This window comes from Varanus komodoensis, unplaced genomic scaffold (assembly GCF_004798865.1).
Source record: "Varanus komodoensis strain SLA01 unplaced genomic scaffold, ASM479886v1 scaffold3, whole genome shotgun sequence".
Classification (NCBI taxonomy): Eukaryota; Metazoa; Chordata; class Lepidosauria; order Squamata; family Varanidae; genus Varanus; species Varanus komodoensis.
Window position 1 is genome coordinate 56,730,878 of NW_025335761.1, and position 18,642 is coordinate 56,749,519.

The 18,642-nt window shown below is 42.4% G+C and overlaps 1 protein-coding gene across 2 annotated transcripts in view; it reads right to left on the reverse strand.

Moving 5' to 3' along the window:
• The window catches only part of ADSS1 (adenylosuccinate synthase 1), a 30,949-nt gene that overhangs the window by 4,441 nt on the left and 7,866 nt on the right, over positions 1–18,642 (reverse strand). For both annotated transcript variants that reach the window (XM_044436000.1, XM_044436003.1), the window contains exons 2-12: positions 17,495–17,597; positions 15,792–15,854; positions 14,452–14,502; positions 13,235–13,301; positions 10,202–10,309; positions 9,750–9,831; positions 6,404–6,530; positions 5,477–5,631; positions 1,884–2,008; positions 953–1,050; positions 460–609 (exon numbers count right to left, since the gene is read on the reverse strand). In XM_044436000.1, coding sequence (XP_044291935.1) covers positions 460–609; positions 953–1,050; positions 1,884–2,008; positions 5,477–5,631; positions 6,404–6,530; positions 9,750–9,831; positions 10,202–10,309; positions 13,235–13,301; positions 14,452–14,502; positions 15,792–15,854; positions 17,495–17,597 — 1,129 coding nt within the window. The remainder of the gene's footprint in view (positions 1–459; positions 610–952; positions 1,051–1,883; positions 2,009–5,476; positions 5,632–6,403; positions 6,531–9,749; positions 9,832–10,201; positions 10,310–13,234; positions 13,302–14,451; positions 14,503–15,791; positions 15,855–17,494; positions 17,598–18,642) is intronic.

Sequence of the window (18,642 nt, forward strand, 5' to 3'; positions counted from 1 at the left end):
TATATATATTCACATTCCCATCTGTAGCTCTATCTCCACTTGCTCTTCTCTTGTTTTCATGGCTAGGATTATCTCCAATCTGTATCCAGATGTAACACAGGGTGTTTCCTCCCTCACCCTGGAAGGAAAGAGCATGAACCCCAAGTGTATTTTGGGTGGTGGGGGAGCACAGTCCCATAAGACTGAAGCATGAGTGTCTCCACACTAAATGGGTAGGAAGTGTCCATTACTTCAAGGCTTTTGTAGGTGCTAGTAGTAATTTTTAGGGACCAGTGGCCTAATCAACACTCCCCCCCTCCAAAAAAAAAGATTGAAACAGTTGCTCTGCCCAACTGGGAATAATTCCCTGAGAGCAGACTGGAGGAGAGTAGGCAGGCCTCTTAGAAATAGTGTTGAAAAGATCAGGGTTCCACTATGAATGGCAGGCTAAAAAAAAAGCTGAATAAGTAAATTTTGTACCTGCCACTCCAACATGGTTTTCCACAAACCGAATGTAATTTTGTGCCTTCGGTGGAAGGTCCTCCCATTTTCTGGCATTTGTTGTGTCAGTTTTCCATCCTGGCATTGTTTCGTATTCCACCTCCACTTTCTGTAGTATTTCCTGGTTAGCTTCAAAAATGAGTCAAAGCATGAATGCAGTCATTTAGCTCATAAGAAACACAATTATTTGGCATTAACAAAGTTTCAAGTGTAGTTGGCTAAACTGGTCTTAATTAAGAGAATACATTTGTTTGCATTCTGTCTTTGGCTATTAGGTAGTCCTACAGATAGAGTGAATAATGGAAGAGACAGTTCTGCTTACAGCCAACAGGGTCAACTCCATAAGAATGATTCTAACAAGCATGTAGTACCACTGAATGTGTACAATCCCTGTAATACAACAGTTTTCAAAAAAGAATGGCCAGAGTGTGGGCAAGTATCAACTTCAAGAGTAAAAAAAAGTTTAACATACCTGGAAAATATGGAATTCTTTTGCCATTCAGCTTGTAAGCAACACCAATTTTGATTTCATCAAGGACATCCAGAATATCCAGTTTTGTTAATGCCAGACTGCCCAGAAAACATTAGATCAAATTACGTTTAAAAGAGATCTTCACTCAACAGCCTCTTTAATCCCCTTCACCTGTTTCTATGTTTTCTTACTTGTAGATTATTATAACAGAAGGAATAAATGAATTCAAGTAATCACTCATTGTACACACTGTTCAGAAACCCCTTTAAAGATGCAGTTCTGAATCAAATTGATCAATAGATAGGTCTTAAAGGCATAATCCTATGTAGGATTAGATAGAAAACATGCCCAAATGTAGACAGGATTTCATATACACTCTTAGTGTATGCATATAAGATGGCATTGCATTGAACTGATTTAAAACTTTTTAAAGCAACAGGTTTCCTAGTTCTTTTGATGTGGAATCTCCTTCCAAGCATCCTCACTGGAGCAGTGCAGATTTTTACTTGTCCCTTAACTTTGGTTAAGGGGTTGGGGACAAGTCATGCAGCCACGTGCTCTTCCTCAGCCCTTCTTCAGCCGTGTGTTCTCACAGCCATTCAACAGGGTTAAAAATTACGCTGTTACACCATGAATGCTAATGCTAATCATCCGTCTAACCCAACCAGAGCTTGATGCAGAGACTAGATCCTATACTGCTTCACGCCTCCCTCCGAAAATCGCTTTCTATATGCCTGCCCTACCTGCATGGAAAAACATAAGCCCCATCACAGGCAAACAGCATTCCCCTTATGACATCAAGGACAAGAGTCTCTTATCAATATACAAAATAGAATACTTTGCTAGACTAGTTAATGTTACCTACATATTTGGACTTCACAGGATAAAATGTTACGAGTCCCAATGGTAGCTCAAAACCTTTGATGCTTACGCAGTGAATCCGTTGATCATATGAGCATATCGCAAAATGACCAGGTCTAGCCAGCCACAGCGTCTTTTTCTGCCTGTGGTTACTCCCCACTCATGGCCTCGGGACTGTAAGAGGTTTCCAATTTCCTGCCAGGGACAAAGTTGCCTGTGAAGCTTCTGTTCCATCAGCTGGCCGAAACAACTTGCAAAGCAATTCTTTGAACCCGGGTTAAAGGAACCACCATTTCCTAACTGCTGCCAGCTCATGTTGGCCAGTGTGAAATACTGGATGGGGTCCTTTTTCCACTCTCTGGCAACAATGGGGGGGGGGGCACCACGCCAGCTTCAGTTTTGCTTCTTCTGTTGAGGGCAAACTGGGCAAATGGGAAGACTGTGCTTCCTAGGCCTGCTGCAACCCACCCCAGAACACCCTTGGCCTGATCCTGCACTGCTAGCAGAACGTCAATGCTGGAAGAGCTTTCTGTGTGGGAACTGACAGTTCCTGGAAGCCCCCCCTCCCCCAATGAAGCTGCAATTCTGCTGCATCCTACAGCTCAGAGGCCAACTGAGGGACTGTAGGGTTTCAATTTATTTCATTTCGAAAAAGATTTTAAGATGTCAACAAGCATGCAATGTACTAGCGAGCAGGCAGATCTAGAAGTTTGTAATAGACGGCATTCTTATTTCTATAATAATATAACATTTTTGATCTGAAATTGTGCCATTGTAAGGTTAGTTCAGAAAATGTGCTTCTGATTAATGTGGGCTCTTCAAGAATATATGGCCACAACTTCAAGAACATAAGATTATCTGGGGCGTCTGACAGATGGACCACAAAAGAGAAATCTGATTAGCATATGTGCGTGTTCACCCATCAAGGCTTTCACAAATGAGTGGAACAGGTAAGAAAGCCCCTTAAAGAAAAGAGGAGTCACCACTAGGAACCAATCTGCAAAGATTGGTTGTCAGAATGCCAAATGCCTGCAAGTAACTGATCCACTGTATTTGTGAGATGCCCCGTGATCTTTAAACATTTTTTTGAGAACACGGGCTGATTACTTGCAGGCCAAAACATCTGAAGGGCCACAAGTCTCATCACTGGCTCTGTAACATACTGGCTCTGTAACATAGAAAACAGAAACATAAAAACAGAGTGAGTCAGAAGGGGCCTCCCGGGCCATCTAGTATGACCCCCGGCTCGAGCCGGCTCCACTCATGACATGCCTAAAATGTGCATGTCCAGCCTATCCTTGAACACCCTCACTGATGGGGCGTCAACGACCTCCCGTGGAAGCCCATTCCATACCCTGGAGGTCCTAACTGTCAGAAGTACTTCCTGGCATCCAAAGAGAACCTTGGTTCCCTGAGCTTTGCTCCCATGGAATGCATCCTGCCCTCCTCTGCAGGGGAAAACAGGTCTCTACCAACCTCCGTGTGGCACCCCATCATGTACCTATATGTTGCCAAGAGATCCCCTCAGAGTCTCCTCCCAGCTCTCCTCCTTAGGCTGAAAAGACCCAGCTCTCTCAGTCTCACCTCACACAGCTTTCCCTGCAATCCGGCCACCATTCTTGTGGCCCTACGCTGTACCGATTCCAACTTGGCTGTATCCTTCCTGTAATGTAGAGCCCAGAACTGAACACAATGCTCCAGTTGTGGATGCACCAGAGTCATATAGAGTGGTAGTAATACCTCTCTTGATCTAGAAGCCACATTTCTACCTATGCAACCAAGGGGTGGTGTTCACTCTCTTGACTGCCGTGTCACACTGCTGACTCATGTTTAGCCTACAGTCAACCAGTACCCCGAGATCCCTTTCACAAGTGCTGCTCACCAGCCACCTGTCCCCTAACCTGTAGTTATGACACCCATTTCTATGCCCCAGGTGCAAGACCTTGGACTTTTCCATGTTGAATACCATCCTGTTGTCCCCGGTCCACTTCCATAGACTGTCCAGATCCTTCTGGATCCGGAGTACCTGCTCCTCCGTTGTGGCCACTGCCCCCATTTTAGTATCATCTGCAAATTTGATCAACAGACTGGTCACCCCCTCTTCCAGGTCATTGACTGGTGCTAATGCTATAATCACCACCATAGACCAAAAAACTTGATGGGTCACAAATTGCATAACCTGGTTTAGAAAATAAAAGATGCTCAACTTGTCAAGTGGATTTTTATGATCCTCCAACCATGGCATGGGGTGGGGAAAGAGCTATACAAAGCCTCCCCTCCCCTGCAAGCACTTGCCTCTCCATTTCTTATTTTGATTTAGGCAGAGTTTGCCAAGCATCTAATATGGCAAGCCATGGCTGATGCTCCTCTAAATCCCAGAGACAAAAACTTATTTCAAAGCACTTTCTGACTAACGTAAGTGCTAGACACAGAACACCAGTTTTCACATCACAGTAAGACTGTGCTGTACAGGAAACAAAGAGGCAAGCTGTGTGGGAGAGTGCAAGAATCCCATCTTCATTCAGTCTTCCAAAATTCAGAGGATTGTCTGAACTGAGCCTATAATCTGGTCCACACATAACATTAACCCACTGTTTATTTAACTCATGGTCAGCCATAGTTTGTTCTCCCACCTAAGGCTTGGGCTGTTCACAAGTCATGACATACCACCATGGTTTTATTAATGCTTGACATGCTGCAGTGCATGCCAGCTGCCATTTTGGATATGCAAACTCCATCCAGAAGCAGTGGCGTGCATATTTAAAATGGACCTGCACACACTGCCATAACCCTGAGTGTTAATTAATCCATAGGGGGTTCTCATGACATGCAAACCAGGTCTTGGTCTAGCAGACTATTAGACAAACCAAGGTTTGTTTTCCTAATTCTGGGTTGTTTGTTTCCCTCTTTCCCCTCTTGTATCCTAAATGACTCTGTGGTGTTGCAGTACTGGCAGGTAGAGCAACTGTTGTTTTTTAATTTTTCCCCCTGTTCTCACCCTGAAACAACCCATTAAACAACCCAGAGTTCACAACCCATCAACAACTCATGGGTTTTCTTTCTCGTTTGCTTGTGGTTTGTTAGTACAATTGGCTTTGTGCATCACAACCTAAAATTCAACAACACATAGATTAGGGGATATGTGCAAACCAGGTTTGAATAATCAATTTCCAAGTTAATTATAGGTCTTGGATATTCTCGAGAGTGCTTATTGTGAAAAACATATGGTTCTGTTTGCCTACTGCTAGCCATTAGCCTACATATGGATAATTTCTACAGAACACGAACTCCAATTCAAGATAGTAAGGAATTTTGTAAGCACTACCAACAGGTAATCTTAAATTCAGGTTCAAACCAGTTATGCCTCTGGCAACACAGGCACGCTTGGAGTACATTACAGAGCCTAACTGTGAGCATCATACGTAAGTCATGTAAGGCAAGAATATTAAAAGCAATCAAAAGAATGGGTCATCACATGGGTGCATTTCCTACTTTAGAATGAAGTAGGGAATTTGCATTGGCCTCGAGATTTGCATTTGGCCTATTGCTGGCTCCAAGATAAAAATACCATCTCTTGGCATATTTGCACATGTGGTAGCAGGAGGCTGACAACATTTTATTCAATTTACCTTGTTGCTTTGACTTTGGTAACACGAAACTTACATTTATCTGTTCAGTAGGAAAGGCTCCAATTCCCACTCGTGTTGTGTAGGCCTTCACCACACCATAGACTTCTCCAATATACTGAGGGGGAATGCCAAGCCCAGTGCACACACCTCCCACGGTGCAATTTGACGATGTCACAAAAGGATATGTGCCTACAAAAAAGACAAAGGAACAAAAAGGTAGACAAAATTTGCATTAAAAAAACCTTTCCTTATTTTATTTCAAAAAGGTCCCTCACATGTTTTAAGGAACTTTAGGAGTTGAGGGTAATGGATCCCTGATCATACTGGAAATACAAGCAAGGAAGTATGCTGGCGTGGAATTTTTGAAGTACATATTGCCAGGTTGCAAGAAGATTATGTGTAAGCAAAATTCTACACACACACAACCTTGTAGCAAATGGCACTTTATGGAACAGCAGTGCCTCTGGAGCTGCAAGCCGTCTTCCTTCCTCCAAATCCTAATCATTTCCAGTTTGAACAACATTTCAATGGTTGTTACATTTCACAAACATTTCAGACTGTGTCTTGACCTTGGGAAGGATTGAGACTTAAGCTATGCTTTGAGTTAGCTAATGGGGGTAGTTAGTTATGGGGAAGTTATATTTTTTAAGTGTTCTGTCCCAAGCATGACTATGTCTGGACCCCGTAGGATTCACACAGGTGTCACAAATACGCCTTCATACAGACATACAAAACCCCCTGCTAAATCAAGCCCAAGGCCTATCTCGTTTAGCAAGCCTACGGTGGGCAGCCAGATTTCAGTGTGGACATGCACTCTCCCCATCATCTTGCAGAACTGCTCCTTGCCAGGGCCTTGCCTACACCTTCCCTGTGAAACAAATGTGTAACTCTTCCAAAATCTGCAATCGGAAGAGTTTAAGATGCAAATGGCAGACAGACAAGCTTCTATGGGATGACCTACCAAAGTCGATGTCAAGTAGTGCCGCATTGGCCCCTTCCACAAGAATTTTCTTCGGAGGGCCATGCAGTGCTTCATACATGAAATACACACCATCTCGGACCATTGGTCTTATTTTTTCAGCATACCCCTACAAGGTTAAATACATTTGCAAGCCTGAGCAAAGGTTTATACTTGATTGTGCTAGAAGTCAAACCAGCAAGTAACACATTTCTGAACCACTGGGGTTCTGAACACATGCACAATCCACATTGCAAGCAAGACAGTTTATGGTAAATACCACCTTGGGATAGCTGAGCTGTTTTGATGCAGTGAGAGAATTGTTATATGTTTCTCTCTTGCAGTAAAAACCCAATTACAGGAAGACTCCAAAATGGTCTACTGAATTCATGTATCGTGCAGTTTCAATTTTATACGGGTCACTGCTTTTTAAAAGGTTAGCATGAGAAAGACCCCTGCCACAATACCAGCTTCACATCAGACAGATCAACCTCCCCAATCCTGGTACTCACCAGATATTTATTTATTTACTGTATCGCCCAATAACCAGAACTCTCTGCACAGTTCACAATAGCTTGTCAAATAGAAAATGTATGTTGGACTACAGCTCCTAGCATCCTCATCCACCATAGCCATTGACTGTGTTGGATAAAACTGAAATAGATGCATCATTCTTGCTGCATAAGATCTGTGAAGGTGCAGCAGAAAGCTTCTTGAAACCTCACAAAAGCACCACTCTCACAACCACCTCCCCACTCAGACTCATGAACTCCCTGAATCCATTCAGTATTGTTCTGTGGACCTAAACCAAGGTGGGGCTATTAAGGTCTGTACTACTTTGATACAGAGGCCAACAGTACAAAACCAAACTCACCCAAGCCTTAATCTCGGGCGTTGAGGACACCCAAACAAGAGAATTAGTGAGCCCTTTCATGGTTCCAAGCTTGGCCCCTTCTTGCCAATCCACTCTGAACAACTCCTGGGCAAGGACTAATTTACATATGCAGCCACTGCCCTTGCCATCTTATATGGTGGCTCATAGCTGAAGAAAATCCTTCACAGGGTTTTGATCTGCATCACAACTGCAAGCCATCAGTGTTTACTGCCATCAGGTTCCAGACATGGAAATGTGAACTCATGCAGTCTCTCTGAAGAGATGCTCCTTGTGGCTCGTGACCCTAAGTACCAATATTAAATGATGGACAAATAGTCCTGAACATTTTGACAGTTAAGCATTTCGGTCAACATATTGAAGTACAGTCTCTTTTTCATTATTGTTATTTTTATTAAATAAAAATAAAAAACAAAGTAATTATAACAAGTAACTAATATACCTTCCATATAGCCTGAAATGCTTGATCCTGCCTAATCTTGGAAGCTAAGCAGTGTTGGGGCTGGTTGAAATCTGGATGGGTGACTTAAACGTTGTGAACTGCCCAGAGAGCTTCGGCTACAGAAATGTAATGTAATAATAATAATACATACATACAAACATATTAGTTTTCTTACATAAAATGTGATTACTTACAAGTGATACATCTAAAATCTGTACCCATATATTTCATCTAAAGCAAAATATACTACCACCCATAAGTAGTCTTATAGAGACAGTCCAAAAATCCATGTATTTATTCATTTGTGAGTTACACCCAAAGATCACCCATTTAAAAGTTGACAGCTTCATTAAATTCTCAGTTGCATTATCTGCTATCCGCCATTCAAATATTGTAAAATCAGTCTTTTAGCAGTCAAAGAGGTGCAGAAAATGTTTGTTACTGTAACTGAATATATGAATGCCACTAAATATGGAAGAGCTTTCCAACATTAAGTTTATCCCTTTTATTACCCTCTCCCAAGAGGTAGCAGCCACTGGGCAGCGCCTCCCTTCCCCTCAAAAAAGGGAAAAAAGGATGAGAGAAACATTAGGTGCTTATAACTCTGCAGGATAGTAACTTTTCCATTAAGATTACAATGCCCCTTTGTCACTGTTGCTATGCTATTGTTACTTATTGTGACCCTATGAATTAATCAAAATCAAGAACCTTCACAGCCCTGCTCAGTTCTTGGAAACTCAAGGCTGTGACTTCCATTAAGGAGCCCATCCGTCTCACATTTGGTCTTCCTTTTCTTCTGTCTTCATCCTTCCTTAGTGTGACTGTGATGCACCCAAAGTATAACAGCTTCAATTTTCTCACTTTAGCTTCCAGGGCAAATTCCAGTTTTGTTTGATTTAGGACCCACGGGTTCACCTGTCAGTCTAGGGTACCTGCAAAGCACTCTTCCAGCACCGTGTTTTGAATGCATCCATTTTCTTTCTGGCAGCTTTCTTCACTTGTCCAGCCTTCACACCCATACACAGAGATTGGGAGTACAATAGTGTGGATGAGAGCCAGGGTGGTGTAGTGGTTAAGAGCTGGGACTGGGACTCGGGCGATCTGGGTTCGAGTCCGCGCTCGGCCATGGAGCCAACTGGGTGACTCTGGGCCAGTCACAGCCCAGCCTACCTCACAGGGTTGTTGTTGTGGGGACAAGAGGGAGGAGGAGAATGATGTAAGCTGCCTTGAGCCCTTTGTTGGAAAAAGGCAAGATATACATCGAAATAAAATGATCTTGGCCTTGGTCTCCAGTGAAATGTCCTTGCACTGGATGAACTTTCCTAGTTCCTTCATGGCTGCCCTTCCAAGTCTCAATCTTCTTCAAATTTCTTGGCTGCTGTGTGTCTGAACTGATGGCTAGTCAAGGTATGCTAAATCTTTCACAATTTCAATTTTTTCACTATTAACAGTAAAGCTATGGAATTCTATAGTCATGATTTTTGTTTTCTTAATATTCAGCTGTAGTCCTGCCTTTGCACTATATTCTTTTGCTTCGATCAGCAGTTGTTTCAATTCATTGCTGCTTTCTGCCAGTAACATAGTATCATAACTTAAATTATTGATTTATCATTCACCAGTTTTCATCCTTCCTCTGATCCTCACCAACCTTTTCTTATATTTTCTACATACAGGCTAGACAGGTAAAGAGATAAAAAATATAAAATGCCTTTGCCTATAGGAAACCATTTTGTGTCTCTCTATTCTGCCCTTCTATATTCTGTCCTAATAGCAGCTTCTCATTACTTTCAGGAATGCTGCTACATAAATGTAAAACAATATATTGTTATTCTACCAAATGAACTTTTGCATCCTTATCAATTCAATTTCAAGTTCATATTCTTTGTTATTTCTAGAAAAGTAAAATCCTAATAATTTATTAGATCATTTTACTTTATTCCTCACCCCAACACACAAAATGTAATTCTGCCTTATCCCAATTCAAAGTCTTAACACAAAAATTTTATGAGGTTTACCTTTAGTTTTTTCAGTTGCCCATCTATGTCCACTTCTAAAGAAGGAAACATTGATTTGTACTGGTGAGCCAGATTCTTAAATCTGTAAAATGTCAACAATGTAGTTAGCAACAAAAATGCAGAATTTTTAATGACATTTTTCCTGTTGAACTTCTTTGTGGCTACAGGCCATGCTACAAGAGAGGTTATTCTCTAAACAGAAGTATGTGAAGTACACCTGGGTTCATAAAATCAGCTGACTGGAACTGTGGAAGATGGTCTGAGCTGTAACTCACTAAAGCCAGCAAGGACCTAGATATCCATTTCCCAAAGCAACTTTTGTTTGAAGTCATAGTTCCAACAAGCTTTCAAAGTCCCCATTTCCCCAACTGTGTTTAAAGGGTATACAAGAGTATAAATTCCCATGTAAAGCAGAAATTTACATGCATGCATTCTTATTTTCAGCAATATACCTTGCAGAAAATTCATCAAAATCTGAAAGAAGATCACAGATCCTAAGTCCCGTCCGTGCAGCTTTGGAAGAATAGGTTGGTCCAATTCCTTTCTTGGTTGTGCCAATGCTAGTGAAAGAAGAAGATAAAAAGAGTGAATGCGATTATTGGGCTAGCAAACCTTATGGTGACAGATATTTTAAAATATTTCATAATAGGAACTGTTTGAAAGTAAACTTTTCACTTGGCAACTAAAACCCTAAGCAGAAAAAGTCATGTTTCTTGAAGAATGCTAGGAGTCGTACAATTTTTCTGTCTAAATATGCAAAAGATTGCTCCTTAGATCAGGGTTTTAGCCTAACCTCAGAGGACTGTCCATAGGTGAGTATTCACATAGCTGGTACAAACCTTTTCTGATGCATAACCCACCTTGCAACCCATGTCCCTCCCCCCTCCCCGCTTTATTTGCCCATTTCCCTAGTTTCTTTTCAGTCACCAGATTCAATGGATAGCAGAGCTCCTGTATTTTTAATTGTTATGCAAGAGGGAAATTTGTCAGGCAAGGCTTATCACAGAAGCGTGGAAAACTGACCCGGACCAGGATAAAAGAAGGAAGGTCAAGATGAAAGAACTCCATCCTTCACATCTGATCTGTTCTACTATGATGTTTCTTCTATTACCCTCTTTTTAAGAAATTTAAGTCTAGACAAGGAAAACTGCAGGAGCCCCATCTTAGGTCAGGGCCCAACTCACCAGCTGAAGACCAACGAACAAGGGCTCCTGAACAGAGCTAGCTCCGTTGTGACGGTTGTGATACTTTCAATGGGCCCCCACCCAGTAGCATTGTCCCCAGTGGCTACGGCTCCACATCTTTCTCCTCACTGTTGCTCCCTCTTGCTTAACGGCAGGTGGAAAGCCAGTGAGCAAGCAGGCCATGGCATCAGCTGCTCCACCTGCTCACCATCACCAAGTCTGGACCAGAGTGAGAGGCAGGTGAACAAGCAGGCTGCAGTGGTAAAGCAGGGGGACAACTGGGGAGGAGGGGTGTCACTGGGCACCTGCTGCAGTGTGGGCCCTTGACAGGTGCTCCACCACGCCCACCTCTGACAAGCATGATCATGTGCACAGAACACCGATAGCAGGAATGACAGGTGTAATTATTCCATTCTGAATTACCTAAATGTCCTTTTTATTTCCTTGGACATCCTGTCTTACAGGGCCTTCTCTCTCCAGAGGCCTTTTTGGCCAAGGCAGCATAGGAATAAATCATAAACATTACAAAGAAAGATATAAGCAAGTCCCCTGGCCTCAGGCATCCTTGACGGCACTGTTTTTCAGTTACATAATACAATTTTGTTCTTTCTTTCCACCGCCACACTACAGGCAGTGCACAGGGCCAAAAGCCGGTGCACATAAAGTCCATGTTTCATTCCAGACACTGTGTGCCAACGTCCGAGGCTGCTGTGGATTTGGTTGCTTTCATTACCTCGCTGCCAGATCTTTCAGGGCTGCTCTAAATTGGTCATCTGAGTATCAATTTGCAGCTCACTGACCTATCTAATATAACATCCAGTACACAGACATGGCAGGGGAGGACTGGGGGAAAGAGAGGCATGACAAGCAAATGTACATTGCTCTCCTGAGACACTGGAAAATTTTGCCAGCCATCAGCAGGAACAGGCACAGGGGGAAGCCACTTTTCTGCAGACCTGCCTTCCTCCGGCACTGGACTACCTTGCAGACTATCTAACACATGCAGAGGCGCCTAACTGCAGACACTCCTAGCAAAACTTCATGCAGGAGGTGTGCCTAGCAACCTCCTTTGCAGTGGGGAAGAAGAGATGCAAGGAACTGTGCGTGAGCGTAGCCATCCTTTTCCACTGATGGTTTTGATCCATCTCCTCTTTCCTGGGAGGGATGAGATTAAGACCATCCTGCTGACAGCTAAAGAACATGGAAAGGAAGCTCTTCTACTGCCTTTCTTCCCAAGTATTAAACTGGGTGTACAATATTTCTGTGGAAGAGCGCCAGCTTCTCCCTCTGCCAGGTCACTCCTTCCGGTCCAGCAATATCAGCTGAGTGCCTGCACAAGCATAATGAGTTTTGTGGGAGCTTTTGATCTACTTTCCTAATTGCAGACAATTCCCCCAGGCTTCACATGCAGCACTGGGGCAGCAGCAAGGGCAAGAAGCCCTGTTTTAAAAGGAAAAATCAGCAGTCTCCTGTCAGAACTCAGCAGTGCAGTGGTGGAGGGAAGTGGCTATTTTGCTTTAAGGCAGGCCCCCTTCGCCACCAAGTTTCAGTGGCAAAACAACCAGTTTTTCTTTTTATATTTGGACTTCCTACCAGAATTATAGTAACAGACCAGTGGGAGGCTGTTCATGTTTTCCATGCCTGAATTAAAGGGTCTGCACTGAGGCTGACAAGAATTCTCGGAGGCTCTGAAAATCATAATGAGGAGCCCAACAGGACCGATTAAGGACCGTTTTCTTCTGCCAAAGAAAACTGTGGCAGACGTGGAAGCAAACAAATACAGATAGGTAGCTAGAAGAACTGGGATCATTGCCAAGCAGGACTTGCATCCAATTAAATGAATATATGACTTTGCTTGTGGGGACAGGCTTTGTATTAAGTGTCACATGGAAAATTTTGAACAAACAATTGTGAATGAACTAGGTAGTACTAAAGAAAACAGCTAGGGGATTTATTGAAATAAAAATTGCACGCACCCCATCCCCCCAAGGGCCCCAAGCTCCTTGTGAGAATGGCAGCAGATGACTGCAATTAGAAATTGAGAAGTTGCCCCACTGCAGTTCTCCAAGCAGGAGTTCTACACGTCTTCTACGCATTCCTGCCAAGATCTAAGAATGTCGCACTGAGGACCAGGCAAGGTCTAGAACTCTTCCATACAAAGCAGAGCCTGCTATTTTGAACAAAAGCCGTTTGGGCAGCCAGAGTCATTTCCAAATGCACACTGTTATGGTTGGTATATCCATTTATGGCCCTGTGCCACATCTAGTAGCAGAATTCAAGTATACCAAGATAAATAATTACTTTTTCCCCTCTTGTGCTTGCCGCTGCACTTCTTGAAGTCCGTCAACTGCCTGGTGAAAATCAAACACTGCATAGCAGAGGAAGAAGAAGAATCAAAGGACAAAAATGGTTGGTTCCCAGGTATTACACACACTTATGATGCTAGTATCAAAGGACCTAAAGACACTTTCCTTACGTCTCTTCCTGTAACCTTCTAAACTCAGGAGGTTAGAGGCATCCAATTGAGAGCGGGAGAAGCATAGAGGCAAGGCCTTGCTTTCAAAAACATTGAGAATGCTGAGTTTAGCTGCCTAAATATTTTCCCTTCCTCCAAAGAAAGGCTGAGGCACCTGGATTCTACATATGATGGCAGGGCATTTTCCCTCCCCTTGGAATGTGACCTCCCCACAACACCTCCCCCGAAGTTGGTCTTCTATCTTTGAAGCCCCAGTTTATGTATTTGTTTATTATAGCTACATCCCACCCTTTTTCCTTTCAAGGAACTCAAGGCATCTTACATCATTCTCTTCCTCCTCGTCTCTATCTTACCCTCACAATGGCATACCTGTGTCTGTGACTGGCCCAAAGTCACCCAGGGCTGAGTGGGGACTAAAACCCAGATCTCCTGAGTCCCAGTTCCATGCTCTTAACCACTATACCAACCTGGCTCTCAGATGACACAAAATAAGAACCACACCAGGTAAGACAGAGGGTGGTCCCCTGGAGATGGAGTTCCCACTGCAACTTTGGAAGGGTTTTCCAAGATTGCGGTAGAGGAATCTGCCTTTTCCTATGGCTGGCCAGAGACGGTCTATCAGCTACAGGTTAAGCATGTAAGTAAAAAAAAAAATTGGAGCCAGATTATTTTATTCATGCTTCGGTTCCATTAAAATCAGTGCATGAGCACAGCAATGATTACACCAAGTCCTATTGATTTCAGTGGCTTGGATCCAGACAGTGATAAAGAAAGAATAGAACCAGTGAATCAAATCCCATGAATTCCAATGGGTCCACTCTGTCTGGATCCAATCCAATGGGGCAAAAGCATGACTAAATCAGTGTGGATTTAATTGGTTGTTTTAGACTCTTCTTTATTGCATTCAGTGTACCGAAATAAGATTTATTCACCTTCCTTGCTACTAAAGCAAAGACCCGGCTCACGGCAAATGAGTTTGACTGGGTCAACCAGGTTTCTAGAAGGTGAAAAGAGTCTATAGAATTTGTCTGATGCCACTTACCAATGTGCGCTCTGTCTGATATAATAAGTCTTTTCTCCCAATCTCTTAAACCTGTCAGAAGAAATGCAGTGTCAGTTAGGAGGTTTCTCCCATCAATAGACTGAAGGATTATTCAGCCTTGCCATTTTAAAGTGATCAAGAAAAAAATGCACACATGTGAAATGTTTCTGCTCACTTGACATATTGGCCCTGAGTCACGAGCAGAGCAAAATACACGGCAGACCCAGTGGGCTTAGTCAAGAAGGCAAAGTTCATACAGGAAGGCACATCCAAGGTTTGTTACACAAGGATTACCAAGGATTCTGGTAACTGCATTACACATGGGCAGCATGTGTCCAACTGACAAAATTGTGGAAACACTGGCTCCCATTTCTCTTCCTTTCATAATAGTGCTGTAAAACCCAGATGCAAGAAGTACTGCACTGCATTTCTTTGAAGCAATTATTATATGCAGCATTCAGTCAGTTTGTGGCGGCATTTCTACACAACCATAATTAGCAGTTGACTTCATGCAACATTAATAGGAACCATTTCTGAATATAGCTGCAGAAGGAGACGCGTGGCACAAAGATTCAGGGGCTCTTTACAGTGTGAAATTTTGACAAAACCTACACAGTTTAGAAATCTCAGAAAAGGTTGTTGGCCTAAACCAGCACAGAGCAGTGTAGTAACTTTTCGTGTAGTCTTCACTGCATTCTGCCTGACTCAGATCCCTCATGTAATACAGAGATACATTTAGCACTCTGTATTTTAATACATCCAGTACAGGGATGGACAGTCTCCTAAAGACCTCGAAACCAGTTTCTTCTACCACATCAGACCCACTGGGGGTGGCACTGCCAATGCTGCCCACCACCAAATTCCACCAAAATTTGGCAGTGCAGCTCATGAAAGAGCTATCTTTTCTTCAGAAGCAGGCCTTAGAAGCTGCTGAACTGATATGCCATTGAATTTCAATGACAAACCACTGCTTAATTTCATATTTCTAGTTCTGCGTACCTATAGAACAGCAGAAAAAGGCTTGTGCAAGGCAACATTATGGACCCACATGCACAGGAAAGGGCAGAGTTTTGTAGTCTTCAATCCAATCCAGAAATCCAAATGAATGCTCTGGCTGCCTGTTCCAAGAAGCAACTACATCACTGCCCTGTGTCTGTCAGAGCCAGAGAGGAGCAATGCTCTCTTAAAGGCCATTTATAGAGAATGCGGTTAGTCTCTTCTTCCGGCTTTCCTGATGCACCAATTTTCTGTTCTACAGACCAACTGAAGTGTAAACTGCCATTAGGCTGAAACCCCTCTCTTTATAAAGAAAACCCCACATCCAAATATTGCATACAAACCTTTTTTCTCATTTTTTTCAGCTTCTTCAAATAAGCCTGGTAAGTGTATAACTACTCCATTACCTAAAAGTGGTATACAAAAAGTTGTTTTAAAAGCAGAAAACCAAACATCCTTCAAAGCCTCACATGAAACATCAGGGTAGCAGCAGTTGTCCAGTAGCCAACGTCAGACCGAGCAGCAACGGACAGGATCAAAACAGTTTTTCCAGCGCTTCTGTTCAAAACCTTAACTTGGGATGGTAGGGACTGGGCCACTGAGCTATGTCTTTTTCCATATTATCTGTATGAACGCCAAGTGGGACTTCTCATGTTTGCTTTCTTGGAAGCCACACTGCCAGAGCAGGCAAAAGACAGATGATCAGGAAATGGAGAAAGTGCAGAAGGCAAAGCTACTCCTAGGAGCCGTGCAAGGAATGTACCACAGACCTCTGTTGGTTTAGGGGAGCATGAGTGTCTTTGTGATACCGGCAGCTACTACACCAATCCTTACCCTCCTCTTAGCAGCCAAGGGTGCTTCTGGATGAGGTAGTCCTGGGGCAAGGTGGTGATATTTTACAAGGGAACAAGATAGCAGTGTCAAAAGCCCAAGGCTCTTGCGAATGGAGTGGCGTATAAGTGTTTCAAATAAATGAATAAATATGTTTCTTGTAACTGTGTTTCCCCACAAATTTGACCATCTTTTCATTTATCACAGAATTTTGTTAAGGAGGAAAAAAAGAGAATGGCTGTGCTTTCTAATTAGTAGTGTTAGGGGCTGTCTGTGTAGAAGCACACAGAGCTGATGAGAAGAGAAGGCACTGTTCTTACCACAGACATATTTAGTAAGAATCTCAGAAGCCCAATTAAAGCAAACTTGATCATTCTCATTTTGAATAGACAGGTCGTTCGCCCAGCTTCAGGATACTAATAAATAGCTTTTTTTACTTCAGGTATCACACTACCGTATAGTTTGCACTGTTCCTCCCTCACTCTTGAAATGTATAATTATACATCCTGACTGCTTGCACCAAGTCTCACTCTGACCTCTTAACATCAAAGATGTACACCCAATCCGCTAGACAGACCGCAGACCTCACAGCACTCATCAATCAGAACAGATCTGCATGCAGGAAATACGTTTCTTCTACATGGAACCCCACCCCAGGATGCATCTCGCTCCAATGCCAATGTGGAACAGCCTGTGCCAACACAGCGAGCGAGTGGAAAATGCCCATCCTGCTGCCTGGCACGCTGGTCCAAACATCATGATAACAAGTCTGTACAGGCTTCTATAGGTTCAAATCTGAACAGCTGCTTTGGTTCATGAATTCATTTTCCTTTTTATAAAGCTGCTAATTAAATATCAGGAGCAACAGTAATCATCCTGAAGATGCAGGAGGATTAGACCCGAAGTGGAATGAGAACAGCTGCTCCTTTTTTTTTCTTCCTACGAACGTAAAAACAAAGCAAAACCAGGCAGTCACTCCTGTTTGAACCTTGTACAGAAAATAACAGTTAAGAAATACCCAGTTAAGACGACACATTTACACCTACAAAGAAAAGAAGCTGAGCATTTTAATCTTGTCTTAATAGTTAAACATAATCTGATTCAAGTTTCAAAAGCAGTTATAAACATCACTACTCTACTGGTGAAGAATCCATTTACAACTGAATTTTCCAACTTGGGTAGGGCTTAAGTCTCTAAACTGAACATTTATACTTACCAATAAGAGAAATTGCCTTGGGATTAATTATACCACTAGGAAAGAGGTGAAAATCATATTCTTTCCCATCAACAACCACTGTGTGACCTGCATTGTTTCCACCCTGTCAAAAAAAAAAAAAAAAGAGTTAAAACATTTTAACTACTGTTAAAACTTCTCAGCTTTCTTTATCTCTTCTGGTCTGAAATGCTGTGCCCAACTTTTAACAATGTCATCATTGTGTACATACATACAATCTAGAAACATTTTAAACGTATCTAGATCAATGTCTATGCATGCATCCAGACTAAGTTGTTGAATTCAATGGGACAAGTTAGTCATGACTAGCTGGAGCCCAATTAAGTTCAATGGAAGTAACGTATGACTACCTTACAAAGCAATCCTATTCAAGACTACTCAGAAACAACCGCCAATGAGTTCAATAAAATTTACTCCTAAGTAAGTGGATGTAGGATTTTGGCCTTTGTCTGGATTCATTCCACTGAATTCAGCATACCTCAGCGGCATATTTCAATTGATACTTCATTATTTTGTTTATATCCCACCTTTTTTCCTGCAAAGAACCAAAGGAGGCAGCTTACATAATCTCTCCATTTTCTCCTCACAAAAACCCTGTGAAGTAGTTTAAGTTTAGTTAGTGACTGGTCCAAAGTCACCCCAGTGGACTTCAAGGCCAAGTGGGGGCTCAAATCCAGGTCTCCCAAACTCCAGTCCAAGATCCTGACCACTCTAAACGTGCCGGCTTATTGTGTTGCTTTCACTGTCTGCTTAAGTATCCTTATAAATTCTATTTTAGTCATTCCAATATATCCCAAAGGAGCTTACATAAAACAAAGAGAACCAAGAATCAAAATTTGGAAGGTTACCTTGAAGGTCTTTTTTGACCAACCCATTGCTAATGCAGGAGAACCACTACAACAGTGACCCTGGTTGTTACTGTTGCAAACAACTTGTGCTTACAAACCTTCTCCTAAAGTCGTTTAGAAAATACTTAAATTACTGTGATTTCCTATAGATTTCCCTATTATTTCTTTATTAGTTTTATTTGAATCCATATTAGAAGGGTATGATCTCTCATCCATTCAAAAATCAAATTCTACAATCACAGTTATCCTTGTTATAAGATGGAGTTAAAAATAAGTAGTAAT